This window comes from Ziziphus jujuba, chromosome 4 (assembly GCF_031755915.1).
Source record: "Ziziphus jujuba cultivar Dongzao chromosome 4, ASM3175591v1".
Classification (NCBI taxonomy): Eukaryota; Viridiplantae; Streptophyta; class Magnoliopsida; order Rosales; family Rhamnaceae; genus Ziziphus; species Ziziphus jujuba.
In genome coordinates, this window is record NC_083382.1 from 7,877,334 (window position 1) to 7,894,419 (window position 17,086).

At 30.0% G+C, this 17,086-nt stretch overlaps 2 protein-coding genes across 4 annotated transcripts; one reads left to right on the forward strand and one right to left on the reverse strand.

Annotated features, from left to right (window-relative positions):
• The first annotated feature begins 1,724 nt into the window (after positions 1-1,724).
• On the forward strand, positions 1,725-7,828 carry LOC107416599 (pentatricopeptide repeat-containing protein At3g59040). Of its 2 annotated transcripts, none has more exons than XM_048472298.2 (7): positions 1,725-1,892; positions 2,559-2,871; positions 3,334-3,624; positions 3,855-4,103; positions 4,594-4,712; positions 5,394-5,492; positions 6,664-7,828. In XM_048472298.2, exons 1-7 carry the CDS (start codon positions 1,837-1,839, stop codon positions 7,277-7,279), a joined length of 1,743 nt encoding a protein of 580 aa, XP_048328255.2. In that variant the 5' UTR covers positions 1,725-1,836; the 3' UTR covers positions 7,280-7,828. The 2 variants fall into 2 exon arrangements, with proteins under 2 accessions (XP_048328255.2, XP_048328254.2); XM_048472297.2 differs by having other exon boundaries at positions 1,727-1,892; positions 4,588-4,712.
• Positions 7,600-10,358, reverse strand: LOC107416600 (protein DETOXIFICATION 41). Of its 2 annotated transcripts, none has more exons than XM_048472302.2 (8): positions 9,936-10,358; positions 9,276-9,820; positions 9,001-9,087; positions 8,826-8,882; positions 8,456-8,694; positions 8,258-8,376; positions 8,057-8,075; positions 7,600-7,956 (listed from the first exon to the last, which is right to left on the reverse strand). In XM_048472302.2, exons 1-8 carry the CDS (start codon positions 10,254-10,256, stop codon positions 7,940-7,942), a joined length of 1,404 nt encoding a protein of 467 aa, XP_048328259.2. In that variant the 5' UTR covers positions 10,257-10,358; the 3' UTR covers positions 7,600-7,939. The 2 variants fall into 2 exon arrangements, with proteins under 2 accessions (XP_048328259.2, XP_015880604.3); XM_016025118.4 differs by having other exon boundaries at positions 8,057-8,143; positions 9,936-10,357.
• Positions 10,359-17,086: the final 6,728 nt, after the last annotated feature.

Here is a 17,086-nt window from a genome sequence, read left to right on the forward strand (position 1 = left end):
ATAATTATCGTACTTTTAGAATGTTAAGTTGCGCACGTACGGTCTTCATGAAGTGCAGCTGCAACACCACCACGAAAAAGCATAAGTGGAAACGAAATTTCATGATTATTCCACCCTTCTATCACCCTTACAAATTGTACGGACATTTTAAAGTCACTTTATTTTATTTCGTTTTGTTATTAATTTTTTTGTTAATACTACTATGCTTTCCATGTATGGTGCTATATTTGATTACTATGCAAATATTGCTTTTATAGAGAAAAATATGAATTTCTATGCTATTTACATTAATTTTTAGATTTAATACCGTGTGCTTTATAAATATATATATATATTAAATGAGAGATTTAAATAAGTTCAATGATAGTAAAAAAAAAAAAAAAATTGATTGTAAAAAGTTTTTTCACCCAAAGTATTCAATTCGAATTATCATTAGTTTTTTTAAGATGGTAATTTTATGTAAATGATTGTATTGATACTGCTGAATTTAAGCATCACTTTCTTAGCAAATTATATGTGTATATAAAATTGAATTCTAACTATGATGTCTCTGTTGGGTAGTTGGTAATTTGGTTTTGAATTATAAGTAATTTGGATGAAATATTTTAAAAAATTATATATAATTAAATATCAAATATTTAGTATAAACTGAATAATATTATCTAAGAGAAAAATGATTATGTAGATATTTAAAATTTTGCTATGATAAACAAAGTTGTCTAACCATCATAAGATTGATGTTTAATATCAAATTACATATAATTCAAGATATTATGTTCATGAATTAGATATGATAGCGTAATAAATACTCATTATTCATGGCGACTATCACCCAAAATAGCATAACTGTATATTAAAATTTTTATTAGGTATCTTTGTCTCTCAAGTGCTCAATTATATATTAATTTAGATCACAAATTATATATAATTCCACGTCAAGTTGAATTAAGTACTTAATAGAATATTAGTGTATATAAATATTACTAATCTAGTTGAATTACATATAATTGGGCACTTACGGCCATAATGATATGGGCTATTACATCTATTATATAGCAAAATTATGATTAAAAATTTTATAATATATACAACATTATTGTTAGGAATATGTCAAAAAAAAATTTTTGAATAACCTCAATTCATATGATATTAGTTTTGTTATTTGTTATTATAAATTTTTTTTTTAATATTAACTCGTATCAAATTTTTTTTTTTTTTTGAGAGAAATATTAACTTGCATCTTTAAACACAAGAAAACAGAAAAGAACTTCATACCACAAATAGGTCCAAAATCTGCTTCACTTCGGTTCACACATCTATCTCTTTTTATCTTTTTGGTTTGAATTTTCTGTAATTTTTTACACATCAATTCAATTAGGATTTATTCTTTTGGAATAATCTAGTTAGTAATAATCTACTTAACAATGATCATTAATAATAATTTTAATTTTGAATTTAAGACCTGATGTTAAATCTCCTTCTCTAATTTATAAAAAAAAGAAAAATCATTAAGATTTTATGAGTTTGTTAAAATTTTTTTTTTTTTTAAATATAGATGTTTTAATTGAAAGAACAATAAACATATAAAATATAATTAAAAATCATTATTACTTTTTCCAGCTCTGAACCGGGTTCGAAATCTAATAATATTAGCTAAGCCCGGTTCATTTACCAGCTTCAGCCTTTCCAAACAGATAAGATATTAAACTGGGTTTCCTGAAAAAATAAATATCAATTATAGTCTTCTGGTCCGACAGCTTCTTCACAGAAAATATCATACATAGAGGACTAGCTTTGGCACTTGGGTTTTCAGCATTAACGCATAGAGACCCAAAAATGCCACAGACCCTATTTTTGAAACCGTTCCTTTCAGTTCCTCTCAACAACTGGAGGTCAGTTTTTCAATTTTGGAACTCAATCCGCTAAACCCTCTTTAAACCCCTTTGACATTTTCTATCTCTTACATCAAAGTTTTTATCTTTTTGTCAAAATTCCTGGTGTTGGATTTTATTTACTGTTTTTCTTCGTGGCATAAATTGAGGATAAACCGTAGAGAAGTATTTGGGCTTGGGGATTGTGTTCTAAAAGTCTACACTTTTTTTTTTCCCCCCAATTTTTTATTTACTTTTTTGTTTCATAAATGTGCATATTTTTATATTCTTTGTTATATTGGTATTCAGGTTTTTGTCTATTTGTTCGCCATAGTCATATACTTGCATTTACTATGGTTATATCAGTAGTTTATACCTGAATAGTTTGGAAGTGGAAAAGCTGTTTTGTGTTATCTGCCACTGAAATCAGTATTGGTTTTCAAATTACAAATATGCAATTACATTTTTATATGGGTACATAAATTCATGCTCAACAATTGGGTGAATATGTAATTTGTAGCTCTCTTCATCATAGTCTTGAGTGCTTTCATTGGATGATGGATTTCCATCAAACTGGGAAAGATAAGTTTTTACACAGATTATAACTTTATTGAAAGCATATGCAAGTTTTATGTGCTCATTTTGATATTGGGAAATGACGGGTATAATTGGTTCTGTTTTCTTCAGTAATTCGCATGTACATACAAATTATACAGATGCCAGTATTCGGATATGTGGAAGAGTGGAGGTAGTTTGTATGGGAATGCTTGCACCAAGAAAGCTCTTCCAGAAAAGGAAGAAGCTAGAAGTTTTTAAAGATGCTGCTGATGAAGCAGAACAAAAGAACTGGAGGAGACTGATAAAGGAAATTGAAGATACAGGTTCTGCAGTTTCAGTGCTCAAAAGTGAAAGGATGAAGAACCGAGCTATTTCCAAGGATCTTGTTGTAGGCACCTTGGTTAGGTTTAAGCAACTGAAGAAATGGAAACTTGTTAGTGAGGTATGTAGAGTTGTACCTTCCTGTTCAGTTAGTGGCATATGTCTTTGGTTACAAACATGTCAAGTTGTTACTTGTTGAAGGCGAGTAGCTGGTTCCAACTAATAACATGCATGAAAGCGCATGTCATTTATTTGTGTATTAAATAACAAAATTATTCTGTTAGTGGGGTTGCTTGTTCAATAATTTTCTTGATCACCCAATTGCAAAGCTTAAAAGTGAAAGAAGTCAGGACATGGTTGGTTGGTCTTCATTGTTCTTGAATCCAGATGAAAATGAGACTCTTGCATAGTTTGGAAATTCAAGGGGTTATTCATGATACTGATTAGAGGTATCTTGCAAATAGTGGGTTGCACTTTATTAATTCTATTATGCACAATGTCTTTTGCTGTTTCCGAGCTCGTTACTCTTAGCATTTGAAAGTTTTGAACTAATTATTATATTCTTTTTTCCTTTGTCTTCAAGATCCTTGAATGGCTTAGGACTCAAAACTGGTGGGACTTTGGTGAAATGGATTACCTGATGCTTGTTACAGCTTATGGAAAGCAAGGGAATTTCAACCAGGCTGAGAGAGTTTTAAGCTTAATTAATAAGAAAGGATATGCACCTAGTGTGATATCCCATACTGCTCTTATGGAAGCATATGGAAGAGGAGGCCGGTACAATAATGCTGAAGCAATATTTCGAAGGATGCAGGCTTCTGGTCCTGAACCATCTGCTTTGACTTATCAAATAATACTAAAAATATTCGTTGAGGTAATCTACATGTTATATCTTATTTTAATACTCTGTTTAGCCAAACATAAATAAATTTACTAGGTAAGTGTCATACTTGGAAAAACTAACTTGTTTGGCTTGATGTGGCTTTAAGCCTGGTATATTGCATAATGCAAATTGAGTTCTGGTTATAATGTTTTGACACCATGCATGCTTTTCTGGAACATCTTTATTCCTATTTCATGAGTGTAGAACTGGTGCTAGTTCAGGGATGTAAGTTCAAGGAAGCTGAAGAAATCTTTGAGACCCTTTTGAATGAAGAAAAATCACATTTGAAGCCAGACCAAAAGATGTTCCACATGATGATTTATATGTATAAGAAGGTTGGAAGTTATGAAAAAGCTAGAAAATTATTTGCACTGATGGCCGAGAGAGGAGTACAGCAATCTACAGTTACTTACAATAGCTTGATGTCATTTGAAACGAATTACAAGGAAGTTTCCAAAGTATATGATCAGGTAAAAATCGTTGAAATAATTGAATTATTTCTCATGTGGCTGAGTTGCAACATGGTATATGGTTTCTTACAAAGAAAATCTGGTGCTAAGCTATTAGTCTGTGTCAATAGGTGGCTGATCTCTTCTCATTAGTTTTGTAAATTTATTATTTTTTGATCTATTTACCATCTTCCTTAGGATATTATACATTTTCACAAGTGGATTGATTTTCATGATTTCTATCATCAAATAAATTTTCCATAATTTTACATGGTAGTTGAACATACATATTAAATCATCCATCATCATAACATGTAAGATCGATAGTCACAGACATATGGTTAAATCGATCAATTTGATATTTTTTAGCTGAAATCAATTCCGATTACTTGATAAAAGTTTCAAGCACTTAATAAATTACCATGCTGCTCACCTGATTGGCATCAAATGCAATATGTTCTTAATAATATTCTTCAGGTTTTTTATATATGATCTCTGATTATAGATGCAGAGAGCTGGTCTTCGTCCTGATGTTGTGAGCTATGCCTTACTCATTAATGCTTATGGAAAAGCTAGAAGAGAGGAAGAAGCACTTGCTGTTTTTGAAGAGATGCTTGATGCTGGTGTCAGGTCTGTAGACACTAATGTTTCTTGTTAAAGCACTTGTATTGATGGTTATTAAATTACCTCTGTTCACAAAGTTCAAGCTGGGTTACTTAAAGCTCACTGCATTTTCACGATACCAACTTGGTCATTGAGCTCCTTTACTCATGTACTCCATTCTAAATTCTGAACAAATGGATTTGGTCTATCATCCATTTCGTGTTTCTTTCAGTTTCTCTGATGATTGCTGAATTCACTCTAGCCAATCAGCAACAATATGGAAGGAAAGAAAAAAGACCAATTGTTCCCTCAAGTTTTATTTTGCATATTGTTCTTATTGCTGTGATGGCTTCAAGTATTTGCGAATTACCTTTCTGATGCAGTTGGTGGGAAGTGTTTGAACTTGGAATTAGTCAAACAAATTGTGATATGAGATCAACTAAATCTGTTTGCTGTTGCATTATGAACTTACAACCAAATTATATTGTCAATCTTTTTCTATATTTGGCATAGAAGTGGCTGGTTTCCTTTTTGTCATCATGTGTTAGATCCTTGAGCTTTCATTTTACTAGTTGCACGACGTTATGGTACCAAGCCAAGCTGATTCCATTAGAATGAACAGCTGATTACAATTTATTTTGGCAAAACTTTTATGTCATTTTCACTATTGATAAAAGTTACCATCCCTGTTATTTTGTACCTTGCCAGACCAACGCACAAAGCTTATAACATCTTACTTGATGCATTTGCAATATCGGGAATGGTGGAGCAAGCTCAGACTGTTTTTAAGAGCATGAGAAGAGATAGGTAAAGCATTCAGAATCCAGTCTAACGGTTATTCTGTTTTTTTTTGAACAAGTTGCCATGTGCACTTTTTTTTTTAAATTTTTTTGGGGAATTTCTATTAGTAACCATTTATGTGCGCTTCTTGATTTTAGTTCCTCATAGACAAGACTTTGTTCTTTTTGCTTGATAATGGTCACGGAATGATGACATACTGCTACATGGACATTTTTTATGGCAGAGCCAGATCCAAATTACATATTAAAATTTTAAAATATTGAACATTTATGAAATAGACTTGTTAACTTGATATTGAGACAAAAAAGGGTGTAAAAGTCACTGATGTCGGTGAACTATATTTCTAGGTGAATTTCCTAGTTGTTAGGTCCATGCATTCCATGAAGGCAGTCTTACGTGTTGAAATACTACAAGAGTCTCTGACTTACAAATTTATTAAATCATGTGTTATGTCACTAGAGAAGTTTCATGGATGTTACAGTTTATAAAGAGACAATAGATCCCATGTTTACCATGTGCACACGTTGCCACTCATGCATGGACGAATGTTTCCATCAGTCTGTATGCTCATCCACTTAAGCCATCGTGTGTTCTTTTTCTTTATTGTTATTGTGGGCATTTATGTCTTGTGAGTCGTAACTAACCATCTCAAACATTCTAGGACCAGCAGTAGACTTCTCTATTAATTAAGTCCTTGTCCATCAATTTATCCATTTCTTGGTAACATTTTTTCTTCTTCTTGTTGCTTCCATTTGTCTCTTTTTCATTTATTCTGCTTCTATTCTATTGTTAATTATGGTCAACTATTGTATTTCTTCCCTCTTTACAACTAGGATTTTGTTAAGTTGGTGGTGATTAGTAATATTTTATTTAAGACAGTCCCAAACCTTCATACATAATGCTAACTAGAAACCTTATCTACAATGTTTATATTTGTAAAAAATGTTTGACAGAACCAAAGACTGTTAGGTGGTCAACTCAACTGTATCATATCTGTTATGTTTATTCAAGAAAGAACTCTCTTAGCAAAATGACTAAAACTCGTGCTTATAGAAGGAAATTAATGCAAAGAAGTGTAGTCCTTCAGGTATCTATGACAAAAATATCTGCCTCTGAACATACATTTATTCTTGTCAGTTGAATCCTGCACTCTATTTTGATGGTTTGTTTTTGGCAGATATACCCCAGATCTTTGCTCTTACACAACAATGTTGTCGGCTTATGTGAATGCTTCCGATATGGTGGGCGCTGAAAAATTCTTTACCAGAATGAAACAGGAGGGGGTTAAACCCAATGTTGTTACTTATGGTACATTGATCAAAGGGTATGCTAAGACCAATAATCTTGAGAAAATGATGGAGAAATATGAGGAGTTGCAGTCATATGGTGTCAAAGTGAATCAAACGGTATTGACCACGATTATGGATGCATATGGCAAAAACAGAGATTTTGGCTCTGCTGTTGTCTGGTACAAGGAAATGGAATCTTGTGGGCTCCTTCCTGATCAGAAAGCAAAGAATATCCTTTTATCTCTAGCGAAAACATCAGAAGAACAGAAGGAAGCTAACCTACTTGTAGGACATTTTAATCCATCCAACAATGGACCAAGACTTAATGGAGTTTCCAAGTCTGTTGATGAGGAGGATGATGAAGATGAAGATGAAGATGAAGAATATGATGCACCGGAATATGCCGTTTCTTATGATGAGAAACAAGATGAAATGAATCATTTTGCTGGTGATGATCAACAAAACCTAGAATTCCTACATACGCCAAAATCTATTGAATTGTGAAGTTTTGTATCTTAGTATCCATGGTACTTTTGTAATACTCGACAGAAAATTAATTCAATCAGATAAATGAAAAAAGTTACTACATTAGAGTGGAATCATTTGATTGCAGAAGATGGAATTTAAGCAAATGGCCCTTTTTTGCTATTTGACTTAAAATTTCTTTTAATACTTGTGTAGGATCTGTATGAATTTATAAAATGTGCTCAATTTGGACACATTCAATTTTATTGCAGAAATGTTTCATGGTTTCCTAGGGACAGTTATTAAAAGCATCTATAAAAACCTGGTTTTTCTTTCTCATAAGAAGAGACGGTCACTACTGCTTCATGGATTTGTTTCTTTCATTGATTATCAAAATTGGCAGAGCTTTATAGCATCTTTACAGGCAAAAGAAGAATCCTATAGGCCTATTACACAATGCACGCACACCACCAAAAAAAAAAAAAGAAAAAAAAGAAAAAGGGGGAAAACACAGTGGAGTACTCTCTGACAGAATGCTATACTTTCCTTTAAAAACAGTTTAATAGCAAAGTCACTGTTTCTTTGGGGGGGGGGGGGGGGGGGGGGGGGAAACACAAAGTAGAACTTATAACACCATAGCGTCCTCATACGCTGGTAATCAAGTCTCCATTCTCTTCATTTGTTGATCTCTTTAAGCGATCAGCAGCTTTTGCAACCTATAAAAACCAGTACCATTGATGAAAAACCAGCTTAATTGCAGTCAAACTTCTTATATCTGCTTGTATAAAAAGATGATTCAACAACAATTTAAATTACCTCCTTGGTCCAATTTGTCCTAGAAATCAGAAAAAGCAGAGTTAATGTTTGTAAAAGGACTCCAATAATCATCCCCCACCAAATACCCTGAATAATAATAATAATAATAAAAAAAAAAACAGAATTCACTCGTTCAGTTATTCATGAACATCTGATGCAAATAGTGAGCGAAAGAGTTCCAGTTCCAGTTCCAAAACTTACTGCTACGTCTAAATTGGTTTTGAAGCCAAGAACACATCCAATTGGGAGACCAATGACATAGTAAGTGGCAAGGTTAACATAAGCCACTACACCTTGCCATCCAATTCCAATGGCCACACCTAAAATTCCAAACACAATTGTTAAAATAAAACATTGATATTTTGATGTTTAAATCTAGTTGATTATGTATTTTGTTACCCGAGAGGATTGGCTGAATTCCATTTAAGAAAACCGAGATGGCAAGCAATGGAGTCAAATTCGAAATTGCCTCAACAACCTCATCGTCAGTAATAAAGAGCTTGCTTAATCCAACTTTGAATATAAAGATAATTGCACTGAACACTGTACTCACAAGGATGCTAGTTCCATTCACCACCAAAACTGAAAATTTTGCAACGCTTGGATGACCTGCACCTAACTCGTTACTGACTCGAACACTGCAGGGTAGTCAGACAAAATAGTATTCACATAAAACTAGTGATTGTTGTCAAGCATAATGGGAACATACAAGGATAGAATTAGAAAAAAATTCATGGTACATATCTATTTGATATCAACATTTACACACCTGGCTGCTGCGGCTAGACCTAGCATAAATTGCATGTCGAAATTCAAATAATTCATGCTGAAAATCACAAACACATTTTAAGAACTCGTCACTAACAATGCTTTGCTAAAACAAGGGGACGAAGGACATATTAAAAAATAATAATAATAAAAAAAATGAAATACCAAAAAAATACCAAACAGATATTGAGTCCAGTGAGATTGTAGGGCTAGGGAGTAGCCCTGATATAAGAACTAGTCCTTGGTTGTACCATATCTCCAAACTGCATAAAAATGTGATCTATTAAAGTGTATAAAAATCCACCTCCTATTAAGTTGAACTTTCAGGGAAAATGGTACTTTAACAATATCAAAGTTTGATAATTGTTATACGGAAAAGAGAAAAAGAAAAAAAAAAAGAAAAGAAAAAAAAAAGTACTTTTTTAGAGAGGACTTTTAAGTATAGACTCACCACAACATGATAGCAGAAGCAAAGGTTAACTTGAAATAAGGCCAAATTCCTCTAAAGGCTTTCCAAGTGAAGCCAGTCCAAGTTTCGTTGCAAGATGGGCTTAAAAGAATGTAAAGACCACTCGAAATGACCAGAAGCCACCATGAGAAGCTGAGTGTAAGAGAAGCTCCAATAAGCCCATAATTCAGAATATAAACCACCAACCATGTTAGAATAACATGGACAATGAAAACCCCCACAGCCATAAATGCAAGAGGGTTCACAATATTCTGTGCTTGAAGAAACCTCTGAATTGGACAGCTTATTGCAAATGCATAGATTTGAGGAATCAAACCATGAGCAAAAATTTGGCCCTTTTCTGCTATGCTCTTTGTCTGTCCAATGGCAATGAGAACTGGACCGGAGAACCAATACAGGAATGTAAGAAGAATTGCCGCTCCCAAATGAAGAATGATTGCTCTTTGGCATATGATTCCCATCGCTGAATACTGTCTAGCACCATAAGCTTGCCCACATAACGTTTGCACTGCACTAGCCATACCCAACTATTTTCCAAACAAAAGTCTTAAATATGTCAGACTCTTAAATGATAAAAACAAACACTTGGCACAGTAAAGAAGAAAAAAAAGATTTCTTTTTTTAATTATTTTTTTATATTACCATAATACCATAAGCAAGACCTTGAATTCCCACACTTGCAATGGAGGCACCAGCAAGCTCCAAAGCACCCAAATGGCCTGTAAACATGAGGGTCACAAAACTGAGCAAGTAATTGAATATTGACACAGTAATGGAAGCCCCTGATAGGAGCCAGAGAAGCCTTGACTCCCATCCAACTAACCGAGGCCACCACCGGAGTGCCACCGGTTTATGCTCAAGAAACTCTTCGATTGTCACCGACGACAAGTCAGGAATTTGAGAATGAGAGTCGAGCCCAATTAGCAGCGGCCGGTAGTGTTCTGATTCAGATATCGATCCCATATTTCATTTGCAACTCCACTTCTCAACCCCTGCTTTTTCTGAGTGGTTATGTAAGTGAGTAAAAAGTGCATACTGGAAACAATGTGTTCAGTTCATATATCTCTATCAAACGGTCATCAGGTGGCATAAAAATAATAACTTTTAATTTTAATTTTATTTTATTTATTTATTTTTGGATAAAAAAACAGTGTAACCTTGAAGGCCATTGGCCTTACTACCAAACTACCATTCAAAGTATACGACAGATACCTACCGGTCTGGCCACGTGATAAAAAAATTTCAAACTGATTTTGATGTCTTTCATGATGTTTGGAGACCAAAACGGTATTACGAGATATATATATTATTGTGAAAATGCCTCCAACAAGTGAATGTTGAGATTTTAGGAAAAAAAAAAAAAAAAAAATTATGGAGAGAGTTTGGTATGCATGTACTGTTGGAAATTTTTTTTTGTTATTTATGTATAATTTGTTAATATCAAATCAATTGTCAGAATTTATTAGAAATCTAAGTTAGGTATAAAGTTAAATAAAAATAAATAAATAAACATAAATTTTTTTTTAAAAAAAATACATATATAATTAAACATAATTTCAAATTGTATTAGTTTTTCTCCTTCTTTTTATTTCAAATTTTTTAGTTGTTTAAAATTTCTAATAAATTCTGACTATCACAAGTTAAATTTGATATAAACAAATTATATAGAATTATACAACTAAAAAAAATTAACAATCAACTATGTTACCGAATGATAGCTTATTTATTTATTTTGTGCTTATATACAAGGGCAGAGACACATTGTCGCATGAGTGGCCATGGCCACGCATCCCGTGTAATTTGTTTTTTAATATAAGGCAATTTCAATATTTTCTTTATTAATTTATCTTATATAAGCCTCCAAATAAAATTGGTTTCTATATTTGATCTTCTCTTCATGCCACTTTGAAAACTTGTTTGTGGCATTATATCCCAATAAGCTTGTTAATTATAAGATATTACTTCAAGAAACTATATTTCTTCTACCCTAATGTCATTCTGCAATCTACCATTAAAGAACAAAAGACAAATCAAAATTATTAATTTTCCATATTTGTGCGTCATAATTTTTTTCTTGGGTGAAAGATAAAAGAATAGTGATAGAAGCAATCTTATAATTATTAGATATTTTATGTGAACTAATTATAATCATGTGACTCACTTACAAGGTTTATTTGTGCTAGTAATGAGATTTGTTTGTTTATTGATCTTTTTAGTGGAGCCATTGGGTACATATTTTCTGTAATATTTTAGTTGGTTCATTGTATTAAAAAACCTGTTCTCTCTAAAAGTCCAATTGACTTATTCTCTATTTTTATTATTATAATAATAATTATTATTTATTAATTATTTATATATATATATATATATATAGATATAAATAATTGGGGAATACAATACAATAGAAAAATTAAGGCCTAAGATATCTATGGATATCTAATTGGTGAAAATCCGATGGGGAAAAATGTTAGAAAATAGTGTGTCCATTACGCACTGTTTCTGTCACTTTATTTTATATTTTGCAGATCAAAAAGTTTATTTTATTTATGATTCAATGATTTGCATTTAAAAGGTTTATATATCAAATACAATATGTGTCTGCATATAGATTCTGAATTTACAGTGCTGCAATTGATACATATTTAATTGTTTATATTATTGTAGCACTAATAATAATTTACTATTTTTATATTTCTTTATAGTAATCAATGGTTTTATTTTTTGGCAAAATCTAAATTTGAACTATAATAAAAGTTCTTCCAATCCTAAATTGGTGATTATGAGTTTTATGAAAGAATGATAAAACTATGGCAATTTCAAAGTTATTCTCAAAGTCTCTAGGAAACAATTCATTGTAAGAAAAAAAGTGGTAATTGAAGGAGTTTGTTCACTTTAGTCATAATGTAATGAGACAATGAGTTTATAAAAATTAGTATATATTTTCTTGAAAAAACTTTGGCCTAAGATTGGATCCAAAAAATTTTAGCAAAAAAAAGAAAGATTTGTCCCCAAAAAAAAGGTAAATAAATATTGTTGCCTCATATTAATCCGGATAAAAGTTTGCTTCTTTTGTTTTGCTGTAAACCAAAAAAAAAAAAAAAAAGTTTTAAAATCATTAAGGGGAGAAAATTTGATTGAAAGTTTGCTTTGTGTATAAAAAAAATAAATAATACAAGCAATTGTGACTTTGTGTTTGCAAGTGAGGATAAGAGTTTGAAGGGTTTAAAAAAAAAAATTAAATTTATGCTATTAGATTAGACAAATTTAAAGGTTAATATTATTTGGCAAAGTTAATTGCCAAATTTCTTTGAATGATATATATATATATATATATATATATATATATATATATAGAGTTTGTTTATGGTGCGAACGTCCGTACATTTTTATCATGCGGATTTCAACAAGAAAACCGTCATCAATATTATCACACAAAAATAAGTATTGATGATGATTTTTTAAAAAAACTATTATCTTTGAGATGGTCCGCACCATTATATAGTGTAGACTATCCACACCATAGAATTTTACTATATATATAATCATTTTCAAATAAGGATATCCTAATCTTATGTTATGGGAGGTATCACTTGCCTCTATAGCATATTGCTAGACGTTGATATCTTAATTTTATGAAGTTAAGATATCTTTGACTTGGATTTACTAGTATATAAAATTCTATTTGGATAAATCTTGTAAAGGCTTAGGTAATTCATAAATAAAATTATAAATTTCAACTGTTAAAGCAATTTAAAGGTTAAAAAATTTTCATTATAAAACCATCATGTTAACATAATAGAAAAAAGTATTAATTTAATTAAATTAAGAATGCTCAAGTCACAAATGTCTAACTTGAATTAAGTGATAATTAATATTTGAATTTAAATATAAGAATAGGATGTGATAATTTTTTAAAAAAATCTTTAACTTAACAGAGTAAACGATTTTTGAATTAAAGAATTTTCTACATATATGTATATATATGGATATATATATATATATATATATACATACGCATTTAACGGATAAATTATGTAGAAAAGCTAACTGAAAAAATTCATGAAAACCCACACTTACTATGAAAAAAAAAAAAAATCATTTTTTTATATAGTTTTTTTTGTAAGAGTGACATGGTCACATTAGGAAGGAAAATGAAGAAAAACAACATATTCAATATTGGAAAATTCGAAGTCAAAGTACTTCCTAAAAGGAAGGAAATAAATACCATATTTTATACACAAGTAGAAGTATTATTAATAAATTTGACTTTAGCAGCGTAGCTTTTACGTAATCAATTGGGGCTAGGTTCTTATTTTAAATGTATTATAGTTGGGAAAATGAAATATACATTTCCTTTAATAATTTTACCAGCATCATTATCATTGCGGCCTTATTTTGGAGCAAGACTAAAAGGTGCACATCAAGGGGTTGGAAGGATCCATCACACCTCTTTGTAAGAGTTATGGGTTTGATTTTTCATATGTCCTATCTAAGTCTTAGTGTGGATTTTACATGCAACGTATTGTGGAAGAGGGTGATAGAGACAGTCGGACGGTGGTGGACTAGGCAGTTTGTGTATTCCTAATGTTTTATAAAATTACAGCTCTTAATGGTTTACAGTTTCCTATCACTTAGGTCGAAGATACTTTCTAGAAAGTCTATCTTTTTACTTACAAAAAAAAAAAAAGACCGTAAAAAGTGTGAGTTATCATAAAATAGCAAAATCAAATTTTAAATCTTACGAAATCTACATGTGTTTAGACGAAGCTTAGTCACAATAAGGTTTTTTGGTATTTTTATTAATATTTTAATAATCCTAAGATCATAAATAAGTGTATGGAATTAAAATAAGATTACTAATGATAATATATTTATTGAAACTTTATATTTTTAAATTTTTTTTAAAAAATAAATCTTAAACTTTATAATTTCTAAATTTCCAAAAAAAAAAATAAGTTAAAGTTAAAACCATAAATACTACAACTACTTAATAATATATGGGAATATTTAACCTTACAAAAGTAATAATGTCATTTTAACTTCATTAGTATATTTAATATTAAAAAAATAAGTTTTTTTTTATAAAAAATTAAGTCTTTTTTAAAAAATGAAAAAATAGAACAAATGAAATAAAAGGCACGCCTTTTGACGTCTACGGGTCTATCTTTCGTGTCTTAAATGTTTAACGTACAGTTAACCGTCTTTTTCCCCGCCTCTCATATAGAGGTGAGGCTGTTTTTCCATGCATTATGCCTAGGCACCTCCTTTTACCTTTGTTGTTTTTTTTTTTTTTTTTTGGTTGAAATCTTTGTTTTTTTACGGTCATTTAGAATATGATAAATAAAAAATAATTAAATATATTTTTATTAAAATTTTGATATTTATAATTTAATATTTTTTAAATGATTTAACTCCTATAGATATGAAATAATATCAATTTAATACAATTAATAAAAAAAATCATTTATTGCCAAATTTTTGATAAAAAAAATAATACCTATAATATTGCTCTTTAGAATAATGTTTTGGATTATGGATTAGGATGTACTTGATTTAACAACAAAATTTAGATTGATACTAATATTTATTATTAAAAAAATTATATTAATACTTAATTATAGAATGATAATGCCAAATTAACAATTACTATTAGAAATGCTTTTAAGGCTATTTTTGACATTTATGACGTCTTTCATACCACTTTCATCGCCTATCGTATTACAATTCAACTATTTGGGGAACGGCAAAAGTGGACCGCTAAGATGCTCACATCGTCCTTGGACTTTGAGTGGGTTAGAATCTTCTTCCTTATAATTTCTACGTGCAGTAATTGGCATTGAAAGTCTCCTAAGTAGAGATATTTTTATTTTCTTAAATAGTATGTTATTTGTCACTAATATGCCCATGACTACGTATGATATACAACCCATTTGAAATGATTTTGTTGGCATAGTTTCTCTTAGATTTCCTCGAAAAGTGTTAGGTTTTAATATGCTCCGTTTGGGGAAGTATTAAAATTTGAAGTAAAACTGATTTTTGAGATTTAATTTCTCAAAAATTAATTTTTTTAGGAATTAAATTTTCTCATATATTATATTTGGTAAAAAATATCAAAGTTAAGATTTGTAAGTAATTAAATTTAATATTGTCTGATAAATTAAAAATTTGTATCTTTAAAAAAAATTCTAAAACCATTTTCTTTGGGACATCTCCATAAATAAGAACAACTTTTCCACATAAATGAGAATTTAATCCCATGGGCCCAGAATTTTCTACAGCAAAATAAATATTCAAACAAAGAAAAGTTATCATTTTTTTAAAGAAATTATATTTTCACAAATTTTACTATCATCCAAATGGCAAGGGAAATTAATCCTTTGGAAATGACTTTGTTGGAAATCAATTTTTCTCTTGTTATGTTTGTTAAATAATAGAAAGTTAAAAGACTTATAATAATTGCGTTAATAAATTAAAAATAAATATGTATTTTTAAAAAATTTTAAAAACTAGTTTTACAAAAAATCTTAAAATGATATCTTTACAAGTGAGAATAATTTTTTAACATACTTTCCTATATAAAATAGAATCAGATATTCAATATGTCACACTTTTCCATCTTGAAATAAGTATTCAAACATAAAAATAATTGTTACTTTTCTAAGGGCAATTCCCCCTGGCTTTATCATTTATACCTTAAAAGAAAAAGTGATTTATAAAGAAGAAAAAAAATAAAAATGCTATTTGTTATCACTGATGAATAATCACTATAAAGATTCATATATTTTGGTACTTTTATTGGTTACCCAAAAAAATTGAATTTTCCTAAGTAGAATTTTAGTATAAAAAAAAATTAAATATATCCAATAAATATTTGTTATATTAGCATGGGTTTCACTAGTGATCATCATTACTACTAATAAATAATAATTTTTTTTTAAAAAAAATATTATTTGTTATCGGTAGTAACCATTATACATATCAACTGAAAATTTAATTGGTAATAAAAAAAATTTATTTTTTCATATTAAATTTTAAAAACAAAAAGTCAACATAATTAAATGCTGGTCTTTAGTATAAAAATAATATATTTAAATAATTAAATGCAATCAATTAATATTTTATCTTCATAATGAATCGCATTGCATTGTTGCTGACAAATAACAAAGTTTAATTAAAAAAACCATATAAAAACATATAATTGGTACTTTCTGAATCGTTAAATACATAATTTTCTATAAACAAAATCACCAAAAACCGCTTTTTATGTTTTTGCTTATCTTTTTAAAAATGATTTTGATCATTTTAAAATCAAATCCAGGGAGGCACTTAATTGGTAGCGGCTATGTCATATTGCCTTTATAGAGTTGTATCTTTAAACAAAAATCAATAAAAAATTATTAGCACGGATCAAGCGTGGTCGAACTAGCGATGAATGAGCACATTATTCCCACTTTTCATTACCTAGATAACAGAAAAATCTATGGTATTTTTGGATTGGTACTCTCACACCCACAATCGAGTAGCAGATTTGAATCCATACTCTATATGGATTTATATTGATTCCATATATGTGTGTAAAAAAGAATTGTGTTTGTAAATAATTTAGAAGTATGCATTCCATAAATGCTGTAGGTTCTTCTTATTAACATATTTGGTATAGTAAACTGATTTTGAAGGCCGAAAAAGCAAAATGGAATTTCCGGTACCATTTATATGTAAAAATTGCTAATAAAATAATTTTTTTTCCTCATAATAATGTAAAAGTTGCTGCGCTTATCATGGAAATTAAAGCC

Excerpts from the sequence above, each read along its gene's own strand:
- LOC107416599 (XM_048472297.2), top strand. The coding sequence starts at position 1,837 with ATGCCACAGACCCTATTTTTGAAACCGTTCCTTTCAGTTCCTCTCAAC. Across the intron at positions 3,625-3,854 it reads TACTAAAAATATTCGTTGAG|GGATGTAAGTTCAAGGAAGC; the intron begins GTAATCTACATG and ends GTGCTAGTTCAG. Across the intron at positions 4,713-5,393 it reads ATGCTTGATGCTGGTGTCAG|ACCAACGCACAAAGCTTATA; the intron begins GTCTGTAGACAC and ends GTACCTTGCCAG.
- LOC107416600 (XM_016025118.4), bottom strand. The coding sequence starts at position 10,256 with ATGGGATCGATATCTGAATCAGAACACTACCGGCCGCTGCTAATTGGG. Across the intron at positions 8,695-8,825 it reads GGTCTAGCCGCAGCAGCCAG|TGTTCGAGTCAGTAACGAGT; the intron begins GTGTGTAAATGT and ends ACTACCCTGCAG. Across the intron at positions 8,377-8,455 it reads AATTCAGCCAATCCTCTCGG|GTGTGGCCATTGGAATTGGA; the intron begins GTAACAAAATAC and ends TTGGAATTTTAG.